Source organism: Aptenodytes forsteri, unplaced genomic scaffold (assembly GCF_000699145.1).
Source record: "Aptenodytes forsteri isolate BGI_AS27 unplaced genomic scaffold, ASM69914v1 Scaffold15, whole genome shotgun sequence".
NCBI lineage: Eukaryota > Metazoa > Chordata > Aves > Sphenisciformes > Spheniscidae > Aptenodytes > Aptenodytes forsteri.
In genome coordinates, this window is record NW_008795129.1 from 26,031,006 (window position 1) to 26,046,149 (window position 15,144).

At 39.2% G+C, this 15,144-nt stretch overlaps 1 protein-coding gene across 1 annotated transcript in view; it reads left to right on the forward strand.

Annotated features, from left to right (window-relative positions):
- The window catches only part of MGMT (O-6-methylguanine-DNA methyltransferase), a 176,411-nt gene that overhangs the window by 20,591 nt on the left and 140,676 nt on the right, over positions 1-15,144 (forward strand). The window contains exon 3 of the mRNA XM_009277966.1: positions 4,166-4,305. Within this exon, the coding sequence (XP_009276241.1) occupies positions 4,166-4,305 (140 nt within the window). The remainder of the gene's footprint in view (positions 1-4,165; positions 4,306-15,144) is intronic.

Consider the following 15,144-nt stretch of genomic DNA (forward strand, 5'->3'; position numbering starts at 1 on the left):
AAAAAAAAAAAAAAAAGAGGACTTTCATTTGAAGTTCAGCCACATGCTATAGCCTAATGGAAATACCCTGTTAAATCAGATGCAGGTGGTGGCAGAGGGGATTATCATTAATATTTTGATATGGCATGGTAGGTTTATATTGTTGCTGAAGCAGAGTGAAGGAAATGGAAAAACCTGTAGAGGAAGATCCATCAGAGATAGGGCTCTGGCTCCTTCCGATGGGAAGGATTCATGTGCTCAATAATACTGAAGGGAAAACGTGAAAAGGTGACATCTTCAGTCTCTTTGACCACAGCCTTCAGACAGAACTTGTTTTAAGACAGTTTCTGATATCCTGAGGGCTGAACACTTGTGGTGAGTGCAAACACATCCACGGGTAGTGCTGTCACGTTTTTCCAGTGGAAATCTGTGGTCTCTGGGATTTTAACACTGTATGTATGCACTGTAAGATCTTTAAGAGGAGAACACAGGAAAAGTTGGAAAGTGATGTTCATGAAGATATCTTGCATTCTTTCTCCCCTTCAATTCAGTAACAGTGATTTGGGGCATGGTGCTGAAGCACAGGAAATGCCGTGAGGTTTGCTCTCTTGACTTTGTTTCTGGAAAATACAAACCTCTTGGGAGAACATGAAGCATGGAAAAACTTTGCTATGGATTTTTTTGAACCTTGTTGATCCTTGAGATTTCTCTGCATTTTTTTATTTGTCCATTCCCCATTATGGATATGAATTGGATTCTAGGATCTCAGACCAAAATACAATGGAATTTTTGGGGGGTTTAAGAGCAGTAGAACATAGAAAATAATTTTGAATTATTTACTGTAATGTGAAAGACCATTAATACAAATTTAAATAAAATCTGTGTTTAATCAAATGGGAGGTATGTTTAGTACTGAAAACCTTGGCCACAGCAAGGCTGTTAAACTGAATTACAGTGGAAAGCGTAAGAGGTTAAGATCCTTATATGCAAGTCATCAAGCTAATGCTGGCTTTTGAGTTCACGGCACCTCGTTTAGGAGATAAAACTCACTGCTGTTTTGCGTCCTTAGCATCTGAACCCTAGGAAAGCAATTTGAGCGGCACATCTCTGTTTCCTAGTGGTGTTCAGTGGAGTTGATGTGTAATTTAGGGGACCTTTGCCCTTCGGAGGAGCGCAGTGCCACCGAGGCATGTGCTGTTGCAAAGTCATGGGAGCATGCCTGGAAAATGAGGCTCCTCTGTACAGGACATTAACTCATAAATCATGCTAATATTCTTACTGATAAATCTTCCACTGTGAAAACCTTTTGATACTCATCTGTTATTAATGACAAAAAGGACTTAATTCCATTGGCTAACAACAATCTTCCAATTTTCTACAGAGCATTTAGCAGTCTAGTGAGATACAGACTTATATACACTGCACCTACATTTTTATTTCTGTAGCAAGGCTCCAGAGGATGGCAGGAGAAGTTTCCTCTCTAAAAGTCCTATTTTTGTCTGCCTAATAAATTTCAAAATTATGAGAGATTTTGACACAGATTTGTAGGTATTACAGTGGAAAGGGAGAGTGAAGCTGGAGTTCATGCTGTACCTGATCAAAATTCCTCAAATAATTCGTTTACATAAGCTGGAGAAAAAAGGTAGAAGGCAGTTTATTTGGATTTATTAGATTTTTGTTTTAAGCTGCCGTTCATTTCTAATTCTCACAGCTTCAGCAAGGGCACTATGGGGAAGATGGTGTTGAGCAAATTGTGCCTGTATTAGAAGGATGTGGGCAGGAGCAGGTTTTCAGTGTCCACCAATCTACCAAATGCTTAGACATCATTTACTGCAATTTCAGCTGGCCAAGTTTAAAGGCTGTTTATTTGCATCTGAAAACTGTTGCAATTTAAATCTTGAATGAGATTTCACTTATTTTAAAATAGCACTGCCTGCATAAGTCTATTGTTACTTCGATCTTCTCTGGCTTATCTCAGTAGCTGTAGGTAAATAGTGAAAAGGCACATTAGTATCTGGACAGAGGATAGCATGCATTGTATATCTGTATAGTGACCTTCATCTCTGAGGCTCCCAACCCAATCGCATATGTATGTGGATATATGTCATGCAGTTTCATTCTTTCATAAAAATAAACCTTCTAAATATTGCTGCCCAACGTGTATGATAAACAAGACTGAAAATACTAGTTGTACTCACTCAAGGTTTTCATCTATAAAGCTTAGTTCAACTTGGTGTGAACTCATAGGGTTATTTATAGTTTTCTGTTACTCGCGGCATCCTGTGTTTTGTTATAATGAAAAAGCTGTCCTTTTATCACTAAGCTGTTATATTCATGGAGTACATGGTATGAGGTTCAGTGCATCTAGTTTAGAGCTGTCACGCAAATAAAAATGAAGAATGTATACTGGTTTTCCACGTATGTGAACTTTTACGTTGTTTTTTTACTAAGACTTCTGCAGTGAGGTGCTGCTCCAAAAAAAAGTTCACCCATGTCCTCTCCTTGAGGAGAGAGAAGGAAAGAGGAAAAAGTTGGTTGAACAGGAGAGTTTCTTTGTAACACCAGCAAACATTTGACTATTTAGCAAAAAAGCTGATTTGGATTACAGTCAAACTAAATAAACCACTAGGAACCTGCAGTTCTTCAAGCCCGGCACACTCCGCAGAACTTCCCTAAGCTGAGTAACTTTGTGCTGGTTGCTGCGTGTCTGTCTGTAACTGAGGAATTGTGTAGGTTCTTCCCAAAATTCAGAGGTTTAAGTTGACTTTTGCCCTGGTGGGCAAACCAGTCTCCTTGATTTTTTTTTTTTTAATCCTCTCTTCACACTGATTGTACTATTTGCAGATGTGACTTCATTACATAGCACTTAAGAGAATTTCTTTTTAAATTACGTGATTATTTTGAAAAAAATAATTATTGTACAGCTGCAAGCAGTAGCCAGCTGTAAGTTGTCATGCGTAGATTTTCCTGTCTCCTGATGAATGCCTAGTCTGTCATTGTGCTCTTCAGTCAGTTTCCCAGCTTCTTAATCACTTCTGCATTTCATCTGATACTTCCATTGGGCTTTCAGCATCCCCCCCCTTGCTGTAGGTGGACATAGGTGTCACAGGTGGGGCAGACTTCAGAGCGCTTTGGGGTAAACTATAAACTTGGGTAAATACTGGTGAAAATAAGTTTGCACAGTTGTCTTTGGAGGTGTTGCTGGTTCTGAATGTTGCAGTAACAAGTGAATTTTTCAGGTGTAAGGCAAACTGCAAGTTAGCTGTGTGGTCTGAGTGACTTTAAACACCAAGAAACCTTGTTGGTCTCTCAATGTAACCAGGATGTTTGTTGATCGAGTTAGCTTGTGGTGCCTTACAATTTCTTGGATTTCTTTGTTCTGTTCCCCTTTTTGTTCAGTTTCACTTGAATGTAGCTCTTCAGAGCAAAGGCTTTTTTGTCCTGCTTGTACAGCACCGATGGTGATGTGTGCCAAACCTACTCTTTGGTGTCTGGGTGACTCTCCAGTGGACATACTTGTGGTGTTCTGCCCCGTTTCTCACCTAATGATTGTACAAACCAAACTGTAAATACAACTCAAACATCTACTGAGTCTTGGTTTTTTTAACCAAGATGAATTTGACAAGTATGTTATTGTTGGTCTTGTACAATATTGAGAAATGCTTGGCATCTGTTTCCAACTACATCCTATCAGTAATCGTAAAACCAGACTAGTAACAATGGGAATAAAAAATGTTTCTTTTACTAAGGAATGATTGATTTTTTTCATATATTTTTCCAGCAGACATATTCTATTTGTGTTCCAGCAGTTATTTACATAACACTGCTGCTCTAAACCAGTGAATATACTTTGTTGTCACAATGGTCCTTTTGAATTCAGTGTCAAAACACATCGAATGTTGGCTGATAAACCAACCATGAAACGGCTATTACTGGAGATTTTTACGAAGGTCACTGTTCTGCTAGTTAACATGGCCTTTGAGACTTTGATTTAGATGCTGACTACTTAGGATAGATCATTTTAAGTCAGAGTTTTGAAAGTAAAAGCCATAGTTGAGGAAAGTTGAAATACGCTGTTTTCTTGCTTTTTTAAAAATTACTTTTGAAAACAACTCAAAAAATCTTGACATGAATGTTCCTTGGTGAAAATGCATGTAATTAAAGAGGAGTTTGTTTTCATGAACAGGTGCCTTCCAAAGAGGGAGAATCTCAGTGCAAGGAGAAACACGCAGTTCTGCTTAGTCCTGTGGGAAAACTCGAGATATCTGGGTGTGAAACAGGCTTACATGAAATAAAACTTCCAAAAATGAGCGTGCTGCCAAGTGGGTAAGTTCATGTCCTATTGATCCTATGTTTATGTATGTGGTAGTGGAAAAAGATAGCCCAGAGGATCTAAGACACGACTATGCGTACTTGTTTTTACTAGCCATACTGGGAACACAGTTCTTGCTCCTGTGAGAGGCAGAAGCAGCCTCCAGTACCTTTCAGGAGTGGCAGCTCCAAAATGCATTTCTTTCTCTGCTGCATCAATGATACTAGCAAATAAATGTTCTAAAATAAAAGTACTTTTAACACAGGTTTTGAAAGTACATCCTGCCCCCTAATTTTGGACACGCATGTAAATCTGTCACTGAGGATTAAGACCTCCTTGCATACTTTGCAAATTTTGCAGACCTTTATCTAGAAATATATGTTCCAACAGGCAGAACTAGGATTGAATAATTGTTGTAATTACTGCGTACTACTTGTTAGAGCTTTGGTTGGTTTTGCATATCTGTAATGTCTTCTGAAGTTCAGAACAGATGATATACATGGCAGTGGAGGTGACGTCTCAAATAGAGGACTGAGGAGATATTGGTACATTTTACTGTTGAATATAAGTGCTGTTCAATCTGCTAAAGTACATCCGTCCTGTTTAGACCTTTGGTTTTCTTTTTCCTTATTTGTGAGGAAATGCTGAGTGACATTTTTAGAAGAAACACTGAATTCTTTCAAAATTACTAGATGCCAAATTTCTTTGCCAAATTCCTCTGCCAAAATGAAGGTTGCTAATACTACTTATTAAGGCTGGTCTCTTCAACTGTTTTTTGGTAATAAAATTGCAGCCTTTGCCACAGTCTGTTACAGCAGAGCTTTTCCTGACCAGACTCAAACAGGTTTGGCTTCCTTCTCTCCACGTTATCCTTTTCTCCTCTGCTTTTTGCTTCCGAAGTTCTCCATTGTTTTGTGGGTTTTCCCCTTTTCTGTTTTCCTATCTCATTATCCTTGTAATTTAAGTGTGCATAAAATTAATCAGGAATATGAAGCATAATGTGTATTCTGGTTGAAATATGTTTTTGCCTCTAATACGAAAACTCTCAAGCCTCTGGATTTGACAGTTCTGCCAACTCCAGTGATATTGAAATAAGTACTTCGGTTTCTTCATATGCTGATTTCAGTATTGGATTTCTGCTGATGAGGAATGGAAATAAAGCGGTATTTAGGATAAGGCTGAAGCTTGCCTTTGCTGCAGAGCAGCATCTGTCTGAAGAACAACTAAGCAGATGAGGACTCTTCACCCTTGAGAAGAGGAAAAGTCAGCTAGTGGGTAGAAGAATAGTAGGAAAAAGGTCTGTGGGCTCTCAAAGGTGACGAATATGAGAAATTGTGTGGTGTTCTTTATAATGCTAGCTGTAAAGTGAATTGCATGAAAATAAAAGCTGAAGACAAAGAATTGTGAAGTTGTGGGTACTAAAAATGCAGGCTTAAAGTGAAATGGCAGATTATTGGAAGAAAATAATTACAGGCTCTTAATTAGTAGAGGCCAAGAAGGTGGATGGGGAGGTATTGTTATATTGGGTGCGTCTGTGTCGTTCTCCTGGAGAGATAAGAGCAAAGGTCTCTTTTTAACTTCTGTATTTAGCGTTGAGGTTTTGAATATTTCACTTGATGGGTTGCCTTCTCTTAACAAAGTTTGTAGGGACAGAAATTGATCTTTCAGGCACACAGACCTTTTTCCAGGAAGTTACACGTGACCCCAAAAGCTCCGAGTACTTTGTTACTGATCTCTGCCCCTGCAGATGAAAGATGCTATTACTCGCAAATGGTGAGTTGTTTCCCTCCTCGAGGGAGCATCACTGCAAGGCAAGGTCTGTCCTGTTTGTAAGGACAGATGCTGCTCTCTTCGTTTATGGGGCCTGCCATTTGCTCACGTGTAACATGGCCAAGTTGGCTGGTTGAAGAAGGATCTTGTGATCTTGTTCTTTAGGCAGACATCAGGCAATCTAGATCCTTTTCCTGATTCTTAATTTTTCTGATCTTGATCTTTTAATTTTCTCAGTGGTGAGCTGACTTAATTTCCTGGCTTCCCAGGAGTGTTGAGGCTCTAGTGGCATCTTGATAATTCTTAACTTAGCAGATTGCATGATTTATATGCAAAAAATTGTTATATTTTAGATGGAATGTTACTCAAGAGTGGTTCAGATGTTAATGGTAAGCAGAATATTCTTACAATTACTTTACGAATTTAAATCTGAAAAAGAGGTGGAAGGTGGGACTTTTATCTTTACCGATGGTAAAGTTCTAAAACTTTTAAAGCCATCTGTAAATGTTTGTGCTGAAGTATAACATTTAATCTCTTCTACTCATCGCTAGTGAATAGTTGTTAAATCTGGCCTCATTATTTTCGACAGAATAAAATAAAAACAAAACAGTGCCCAGTGTTTCTCCTAACTGGCTAATAAACACTATGTTAAGAACACTGGGTAGAAAAAAAACCCATAAGAAAACAAAACGTGCCCAGTGTTTCTCCTAACTGGCTAATAAACACTATGTTAAGAACACTGGGTAGAAAAAAAACCCATAAGAAACATAAAAATTGATTTTAATGGACCCCTGTCAGAGAACCATAATGAGCACAAGTCTGGTAATAAATATTGGTATTCTGCTCCACGGTGCTTGGGACTTTTCATGTAGAATTGCATGTTACAATCAATATAGATTTTAGGGGTTTTTAACACCAAAAATAAGTAAACCTTTGAAATATATGAATACTTAAGACTTGCAATCTGTCAGACAAACCTGCTAGTTGTAGAAAAATCTGATAAGAGTGCCTGGTTAATGGCATAATCGGTTTGTGGAGATCTTGCTCTTTTACAGCTTGTAAAATGCTGTGCAATTAATCACCTGAGATTACAACCTATTCTGTGATGGCTCTCCTTTAATACTTAAGAACACAGACTATAATGTAGACTACAAGGAGAAGCAACAAAGTAAAAGTCAGTTTTCAGTATGCTTGAAAGAAATCGATCTATTAATGAGATTAAACTAACTGTAATAACCTAAGGTTATTCTGTTCCTTGTGAAGCTGGTAGAGTTTAAAAGTCAAGGCACATCATGGTGTAATGGTTTCCGTTTGGGGAGGAGGAATTATTCAAGCTTTTTAAATGCATGTGTATATATACATAAAATAAATTTTTGTGTCTATAAATGAGGTATTTCAGTTAAATGATTGTGAAAGCTTTAATTTACTGAATGCTAACTAAAATTGTTTCTAACCATTTTGTAATCTAAGTGCAGTGCTAACAACTGGCTCTCTTAAAACAGTAACTTGAAATCACCTATTTCTATTTTAGTATTTAAATTGTGGATTGACTTGTTCGTTTATCATTCAAGTTGACATTGTCAATTAATAAAGTGCTGAAGATAAAGCCAGAATATATGATGTCAGCATCAAACTAGCTTAGGAATAATCAAATTCTTCGCATTTGATACCATACGTTGTACAACAGCGGTTGCGGTAGTTTTAATCTATGTACCGCCTCATAAGGAGGTGCATGCGTTGGGCTCACAGGCTGTCTAGAGATCTGTGCATTGGGCTGTTCCTGAAGCAAGTTGGAGTATATTGCTTCAGGGTTGTAAAGTGGGGCAAAAAGTATACCGAAGGTGAAGCTTGTTTTTATGAATTTGTCTATTTCTAAGAACTTCAGATTCACAGTTCATATTTTCAAAAAAAGAACTAAAAGTACGTATATTCTGTATATATGTATATTTAGTACTATACAGCTGTTGTAGTTTTACTTCCAGTCTATACAAATACAAGCATTAGTTTTGATCAAGAAGGTTCTCTTTCCTCCAATATTCCTGCCTGAAATATTGCAAGTGTTTAACTCTTTTTGCTCATGTCCAAAAGAAATTCACTTTTTTATTGCTGTTGTACTTCTGAGTGTCTTTAGCAGCTTTCAGAATTAGTTTTCTTCGTTATTCCGCTGTCGCCTGCGGTGTTCCCACCCTGGGACGACTCTGTTTTGAGAAGCCTTGTCTTACTGCTGAGCTGGAGGGGTAAATTATCTGCTTGGCGAGTAGGGAGTCATACTTGTGACTTCTGTTAATAGTAACAGAAACCATGCTTGTATTTTCCTGTGCTAAATATTTACAGCGGAAGATACTTTGGAAACATGGGGGTGTTGACTTGGCAGTTGGTATGGCAGCAGGGAACAGTTTTTCCCTGTGTTGCAAAAATCCAAGTTCTTTCAGGAATTCACTCAGGAAAATTGCCCCGGGCTTCCCAGCTCGCTGTGCGGTCAGCATGTGGCAAGGGTTATCTAGCCTACACGTGTGCTAATGCAGTGAAATACAGTGGCAACTGGAGGATTTTAGTAAAAGTATGAGGCTGTAGTATAACATGCCTTGAGGTAAACTGAAACAGCTTCCAGTGTGTGGTTGGAAAATCCTGTCCTGCTGAGCACAGGGTCATGAACAGCATGACATACTACTACGTACTGATGAGTGTGCATGTGAAATGAAAGCTAAATTTTCCATCTGATTATTGGGCACAGATCCCAGGTTATGCTAATATTGACATCCACCATGGGACTTAAGGATGCCACCATGAGAAGCTGTTGAGTTTTCCACTTAAAAGCTTAGCTGAGCTGGCTGTGATCTGTCATTGCCATCCTTGGACAGGCCCAGTGCTGGGGCAAGATGTGGATGACTTGGGGACAGCCACCCCCTTGCCACTGGGCTCCTGCTCCTCCAGCCTGGGGGCTGCCGGGGCGCACGGCTGGCTTGAGCTCCGCAGAGGAACCTGAGCTCCCGTTCTCTGCAGGAGACAATGTGTGCAGGTGGTCTCCTCCTCCTCCATAGACTTGGAACTGGGTGTTTGTCGATATGGATGTGAACTTGAATTCAAGAGAGTGAACTTGAATTCAAGAGACTGCAGAGGAGTTTTTGGCATTTCATGCATGTTTCTGAGAACTGAGGTTGGGCAGGTTGACTTGCCCAACTTTTGACTTGGTCAAAATGTGCATTTTCCTGGTGGTGTAGGAATACCCCCGACTTTCCTTTACGCTATTTTCAGAAGAGAGATTCTTTTGGAAGCAGTGTGATCCCATCTGCCCTCTGTATTTCTTGCAGGTTATTTGCAATTTTCTTTAGAGTGGTTCATCTCCCTACATCTTCATGAGAGAGATCATGGAAGGAGGAACAAGGAGCCAGTTTGGTCATTCTTGTATTATTAATCTGCCTAAACCTTTTAAGGGTGAATCTGCAGTTCAAGAAGTTCGCCAGGGTTTCAGTCAATCTCTCTCTGCCAGTTTAACATTATCAGAAACTCTCCAGAATCTCAGTTTAAACAGGTTTCCAGCTATTACAGATTCAAAGAAAATCTCAAGTGTGTGAAAACGCAGCGGATGCAGCAGTGTACGGGAGTCTGATAAGAGCCTAGAACAATAACTTGGAGAGGTGTGAATCACTCTGTTCATCTCGGAGGTATTTAATCATAGCCAGTGATGATGGTTTAAATGTCAACTTTGCTAACTGTTTCATTCCTCATATTGTAAAATTTACTGTGAGTGATATCTCACTTTGATGCCACAAGTGGGAGGCATTTGGGAGAGTGCCACTCCTCCTATTTTTCCAGTAAGCATCAGCCATGGCTAAGAAACTTAGTGGAGCTCAGGGGCATACTAAAAACCAACTGAATGCGGAGTATGCAACTACTCCACTTAGCTGCTTTGAATAGATTTCTGGTTTACCATGAACATCTGATGTGACTTACGTGAATAGAGGGTTATTGGCAGCGTAGCTTGGAAGAGGTGCCGCTCTTTCCCCCGTTCAGTTCTTCCTTAAAATTATTGTGTAACAGCAGAGATTTTCTAATTAAAATGGTATAGAATAAAACCTGAATGAGACAAAGTACACATTTGCAGTTAAGAAGTTAATGGCTTTGGGATGATCTCTAAATGTAGAGCGGGAGCAGGGAGGGGAAAGGTGTACTAGAGACCTTTTTTAAACTTAAGTTACTGATACTGTAGGTTCTATGGACTCCAGGTTGTTTGAGGAAAGATGTGGTGTATCTGGTGGAACCAAGCCACTGGGTTCTGTTCCTTCTGCAGAGCCTGATGTTTCTGCTATTGAAGATGGGCAACTGTATTTACAACCATTATTCTTGTATAAGTAAAGCAGTATCACTGGTTGTTTCAAAGACCAAGACCACTGTCCATATGAAGTCATCTTACGGTCCACACACAGTTTATAGACCTTACGAGTAGTAACATTAAAAAAAAAATCCAACACCTCTGCACCTTTTGGAAAATTACTCATTTTTGGTTGGTTTTCTTAACCGGTACTGTAGCAGTGTTTGTCCTCCGTAAGGTCGTAGTCCTCCCCTAGGGGAAGATGTTAAAACACCGACTGTGGACAAGTCCAGATGCATTGCTTTCCTGCCAGCTAAAACAGAGCACTTACTCTTGTAAATACCATAATCATCCAAGCTGATGGCACTTACCAATGATCAAAGTATGTTTTACACGGCACTTTCCTTTTTTATAGCTTAATGTATTTAATTACTGTTTACAGTGACTGGAAAATGGTTCATTAGATGGATCTTTTGTAGGCGTTAACATGAACAGATTAGGTTTGAGATACAGTCCGCATTTGACGTGAGTCTGAGTGTGTTAAGTCCTTTGGTAGCGGCTAGGTGAAGGGCTTGCACTGCTCCACATGTTCTCTGCTTCTGTAGTACCTTGTTCTCAAAAGCTTCAAAGTACTACTTTGGCTGGCTCAGAGAGCACCTGGTCCTTCTGGGGTGATGCTCAACACGTGGGGCAAAATCCACGCAGGATTTTAGACGTTTAGTTCCCCTGAAAATGGGGGAACGCTGTGCGTCTGAGGCAGTGCAGCAGTACACATGGGCTCTGTGTTGGTCTGGTCTTTAGGCTGCTTCTCTTGTGTTTTAACCCTTCATAGTCCTGACAATCTTGATTTATATATTGATGGGTAAAGTGAAAGCATGTTTTGGGTGCCTGTGTAGAACAGTCACCAAAAGGAAAAGATCAGTCTTACATCTTTCTCTAAGCATTTTTTTTTTTCTAAATATCTCTTAACTTGTGGCACTAAGCTTTTTTAACTCTTGTTGAGTTTTCTGTCACTTGTCTTAAAAACAAAATATGCAGATGCCTTAATAGGAAGATGATGCCTGTTACTCCAAATTACTTCAAAATTCCAGGAAGGTGGTATATTTAGAAAAAAAAAAAAAAAAAAAAGTCCTTAAAATGCTATTACCTTCTGTGGTAGAAGTGTCTACAAATATCCAGGCATCAATCTTTATTTCAGCAGATTCAATGGATGTGACAGGAAGAGTTATTATATACCATAGTCTTCCTTTTATTAAAAATAAACTGGGCTAGGTTTTTTCATAGTTTCTTGTGGAGACACTACAGATTGTTTATGCTGCATCAAGATAAGAAAACTTTTTATTGGAAATAGTGTTTCAAAAACTTAAACTCTGAAAACACGTAGAAAGTTTAGACTTTGTCAAAGCCTTACACGTAGTACAGCTCAAATATGTATTTTCATATGTTTTTAGAAATGGTTTGCAGGATAAGTTTTACTGTCAGGTGTGGATGGTGAACCTTATTTTGCATGATTGGCAAAACCCACATTCCTCTTTCACTTAAACTGAAGTGAATCTCAAGCAACTCCACTGTAATCAATACTATACTTTAGATGTATTATTTTTCCTGACAGCACCGCTGCATTTCTAGTCATCTGTCAAAGACAGTATTACAAGATTCAAATAGGAATGATTTTTTGCAAGTCTTCAGTTATGTGTTTGTCCCTAAATCTAGCCGGACAAGCCTTTGAGGGTTCTATGTAAAAAAAAAAAAAAAAAAAAAAAAAAATCCAGATTTCTATTGGGCAGTTATTCATGCTAATAATCTGATGTTTTAAAACCTTTAACGTTAACAAGGACAATGCCATGTCAAAACCCTAGAAGACCTTTTTCAGTGTGCAGAAGAACAAAAAGCTTTGCTGCTTGACAGGTGTGTGTTCATAAACCTTGATGGTTGGCCAAGACTTCTAAAGCAAGAAATGTTATAACAACCCAGTGATCGCATTTTACAGTGATGATATTTTAAAATGGCAAAAATAACAACAAACTGTATTAGGTAATATAACTTGTGCAGACACCCACTTGAAAATACCACAAATATGATGGGTTTATTTCTAGTGCAGAAGATGTAGAGCTGTAATAGCGATGAAAAATAATTTCGCCAAAGAGGAGCGTGAGAATTTTTCTATGCAGCATCATCTCTGCAAGAAATTTCTTAGGAAAGAAATCCCTTAGTGACACCCCGCCCTATACTATGCCACAGATACTATGCCTGATGTGTCTTTACTAACTCTTCTGTAATTCAGGCCATGAGTAGAACCTTTGCGCTTCTCATGCCAGAGGTAGATTAATGCAGTGGAGCATTTTTCCATTGCAAATCCTTGCTATAAAGATGGGAAAATGGGCTGCGTAATGACATGGATTATGTTTCTATTATGTGTCAGAATTAGTGGGTATTCTTAAATATTGCAACTCTTTATCTTGGTTTTCTTCCCAGGCTTCTCTAGTCCTTGGAAAAAATCTAGATACGTAGACAGATAACGCTGAGAATAATTTAAAGCCTCAGAGCTGTTTTGAGATTAGACAGTGAGATATAAGCATCTGGATAATAGGAACCCTTCTTGCAGCTCTCCTTAAGTGAGAGAACTGAATTAGAAAAAGTGTTTTGGTGAGAAGTGCCTGTGATATCTACCTGAAGAGCCTTGACTATGCAAACGCTATGTTCAGAGCACTGTACAGTGTTTGAGACGTGCCAGGATTGTTTGGGTTTATCTGGTGTTGAGTGGCTTTGCCCAGCTCTAGCTGGAGGTGGCAGCTGCAACAGCTGGTCATTGTTTGCTACTTTGGTTCATGCATTTGCAGTAAAACTCACAAAGATCACATACTACCAATGCTTGTGCTAATTATAGGTGTTCTTAAAATGCCTACCTTAATCCCCTCTATAAAGAGAATTTAAGATGTCTAACTTGGTAGGACAAAGCACAGTAAATCATCCTGGAGTGCAGAGCTTTGAGGCAATATATGTCTTTAACACACGTGCCACTTCTGCAATGGCTCACCTTTGCAATTATATTGATTTTCAGTTAAATGGCAAACAATCTTCAGAACACCATGCCAGAAAAGAAAGAGTTAAATTCTAAAACCTTATCCTGTAACTGTAAATGCCATTTTTCTTCACAAATGTAACCTTTTAACATTTATTTTTAGCTTTTACATTAATATATGTAAAAATATTAAAAGCTCTTGTATATTACATTAAAAACTTATGTCAGCTGCCCTGCTTTTTCCTATTTATTAAAACTTTTCAAGCAGTGAAAACATTTTACTTGTTAATGAGGGGAAGAAGGAAAATTAATGACATAGAGCTTGGATCTTCCAAGATGTCTCCTTTTAACCATGCAAAACCAGCTCTTTTTCCCACACTATGTAGTTTAATTTCTGTGTTAGGGTTCAGTAAGCAAATGCAAATAGATTTAATGATTTGCATCAGTAGATCACTTCAGTTTAATATCCTCTGATATTTTGGTCAAGGACTCTTCTTTGGAAGGCTAGTGCTGTTTTGTACAGTAAAAATATTAATAATGGTGGCATTGTTATGTTCAAGTAAAGCAAGGGAAATGTATAACTTATTCAAAAGCAGCATCTCATATCTTCTCACTAGGATCATGCAGTGGAAAAGCTATCCAGAAAAAGACACTTAAGAAATAATTGTGAATTGCTGATCATATTAAACATTTAGTACTGGTTTCCATATCACATCTCATCTTATTCTCATTTTGCGTAAGAATTTTAAAATTCTGATAAGTAATACTCCTAGCAATGGTATGAAGTACCTAACCCTGGGATGGGGCAGCTGCTTCTTCATGGTTTTGGCAAACAGAGCTGGTGCTACATCAGCCGGGAAGGCTGAAGATTGCAATGGGGCACTGCTGTATATCCCAGATCTCGGGCTTCTTCTGAAAGCCTCGAGCTTCTGGGTTTTCCTTTTGCTGTCAGTATCTCTAGGTACAGAGCTGTTCCTAGAAATGTGGTGACTTAAACTGTATATACATTCTGATGGTTAAATCTAAGTGTCTAATTTGTGTAGACTCAAATCCAAGTCCCATTGAAGTCTGAGAATTTTGGCTTCAGTAGTTCTCCCACGTAGTTCTTACAAACATTTCTGAGTTTCAAAGTCTTAAGTGTGTCATAAGCAGTTATCAAAACCAATAGGCAGCAACTGAGCTCCTCCATGCCACCAGCATTACATGCCAGAAGCCAGTAAGAGTGACACGGTGGGAGTTTGCTGTGAACCATGGAAGCCACCTTTAAACAACTAGAGTCTCCAAATCAGACCCCTGTTCTCATGGCAGACTTCAGCCTCCCTGGTATCTTGTGAACAGGCAACATGGTGGGATTCAAGCTCTCAAGATGCTTTCTGGAGGATATCAAGGACACTTTGTTGATGCATGGCCCTGGATGGGCAAGCCAAGGATGGTGCACAGCAGGATCTGTTGCTCACTAATGAGGAAGAGCAGTTTGGGGATGTGGGGTTGGTGGCAGCCGTGGCTGGACTGTGAGACACCGCTGCTGGATCCTGCAGGAGTGAGAAAGGAAAGAAGCAGTGTGCAGACTGTGGGTTTTAGGAGAGCAGATTTTTGGGAAGGTAGTAGGTGGCCTCCCATTGGAGGCAGCTGGGAAGTGCAGGTGTTCAGGAAAGCTGTCAGACCCTCCAGAGCAGCATCCTTGTGCTCGAGAATGGTCCGTCCCTGCACTTGGAGACACCAGCTTGTCAGGAGACCACTTGGCGAGGT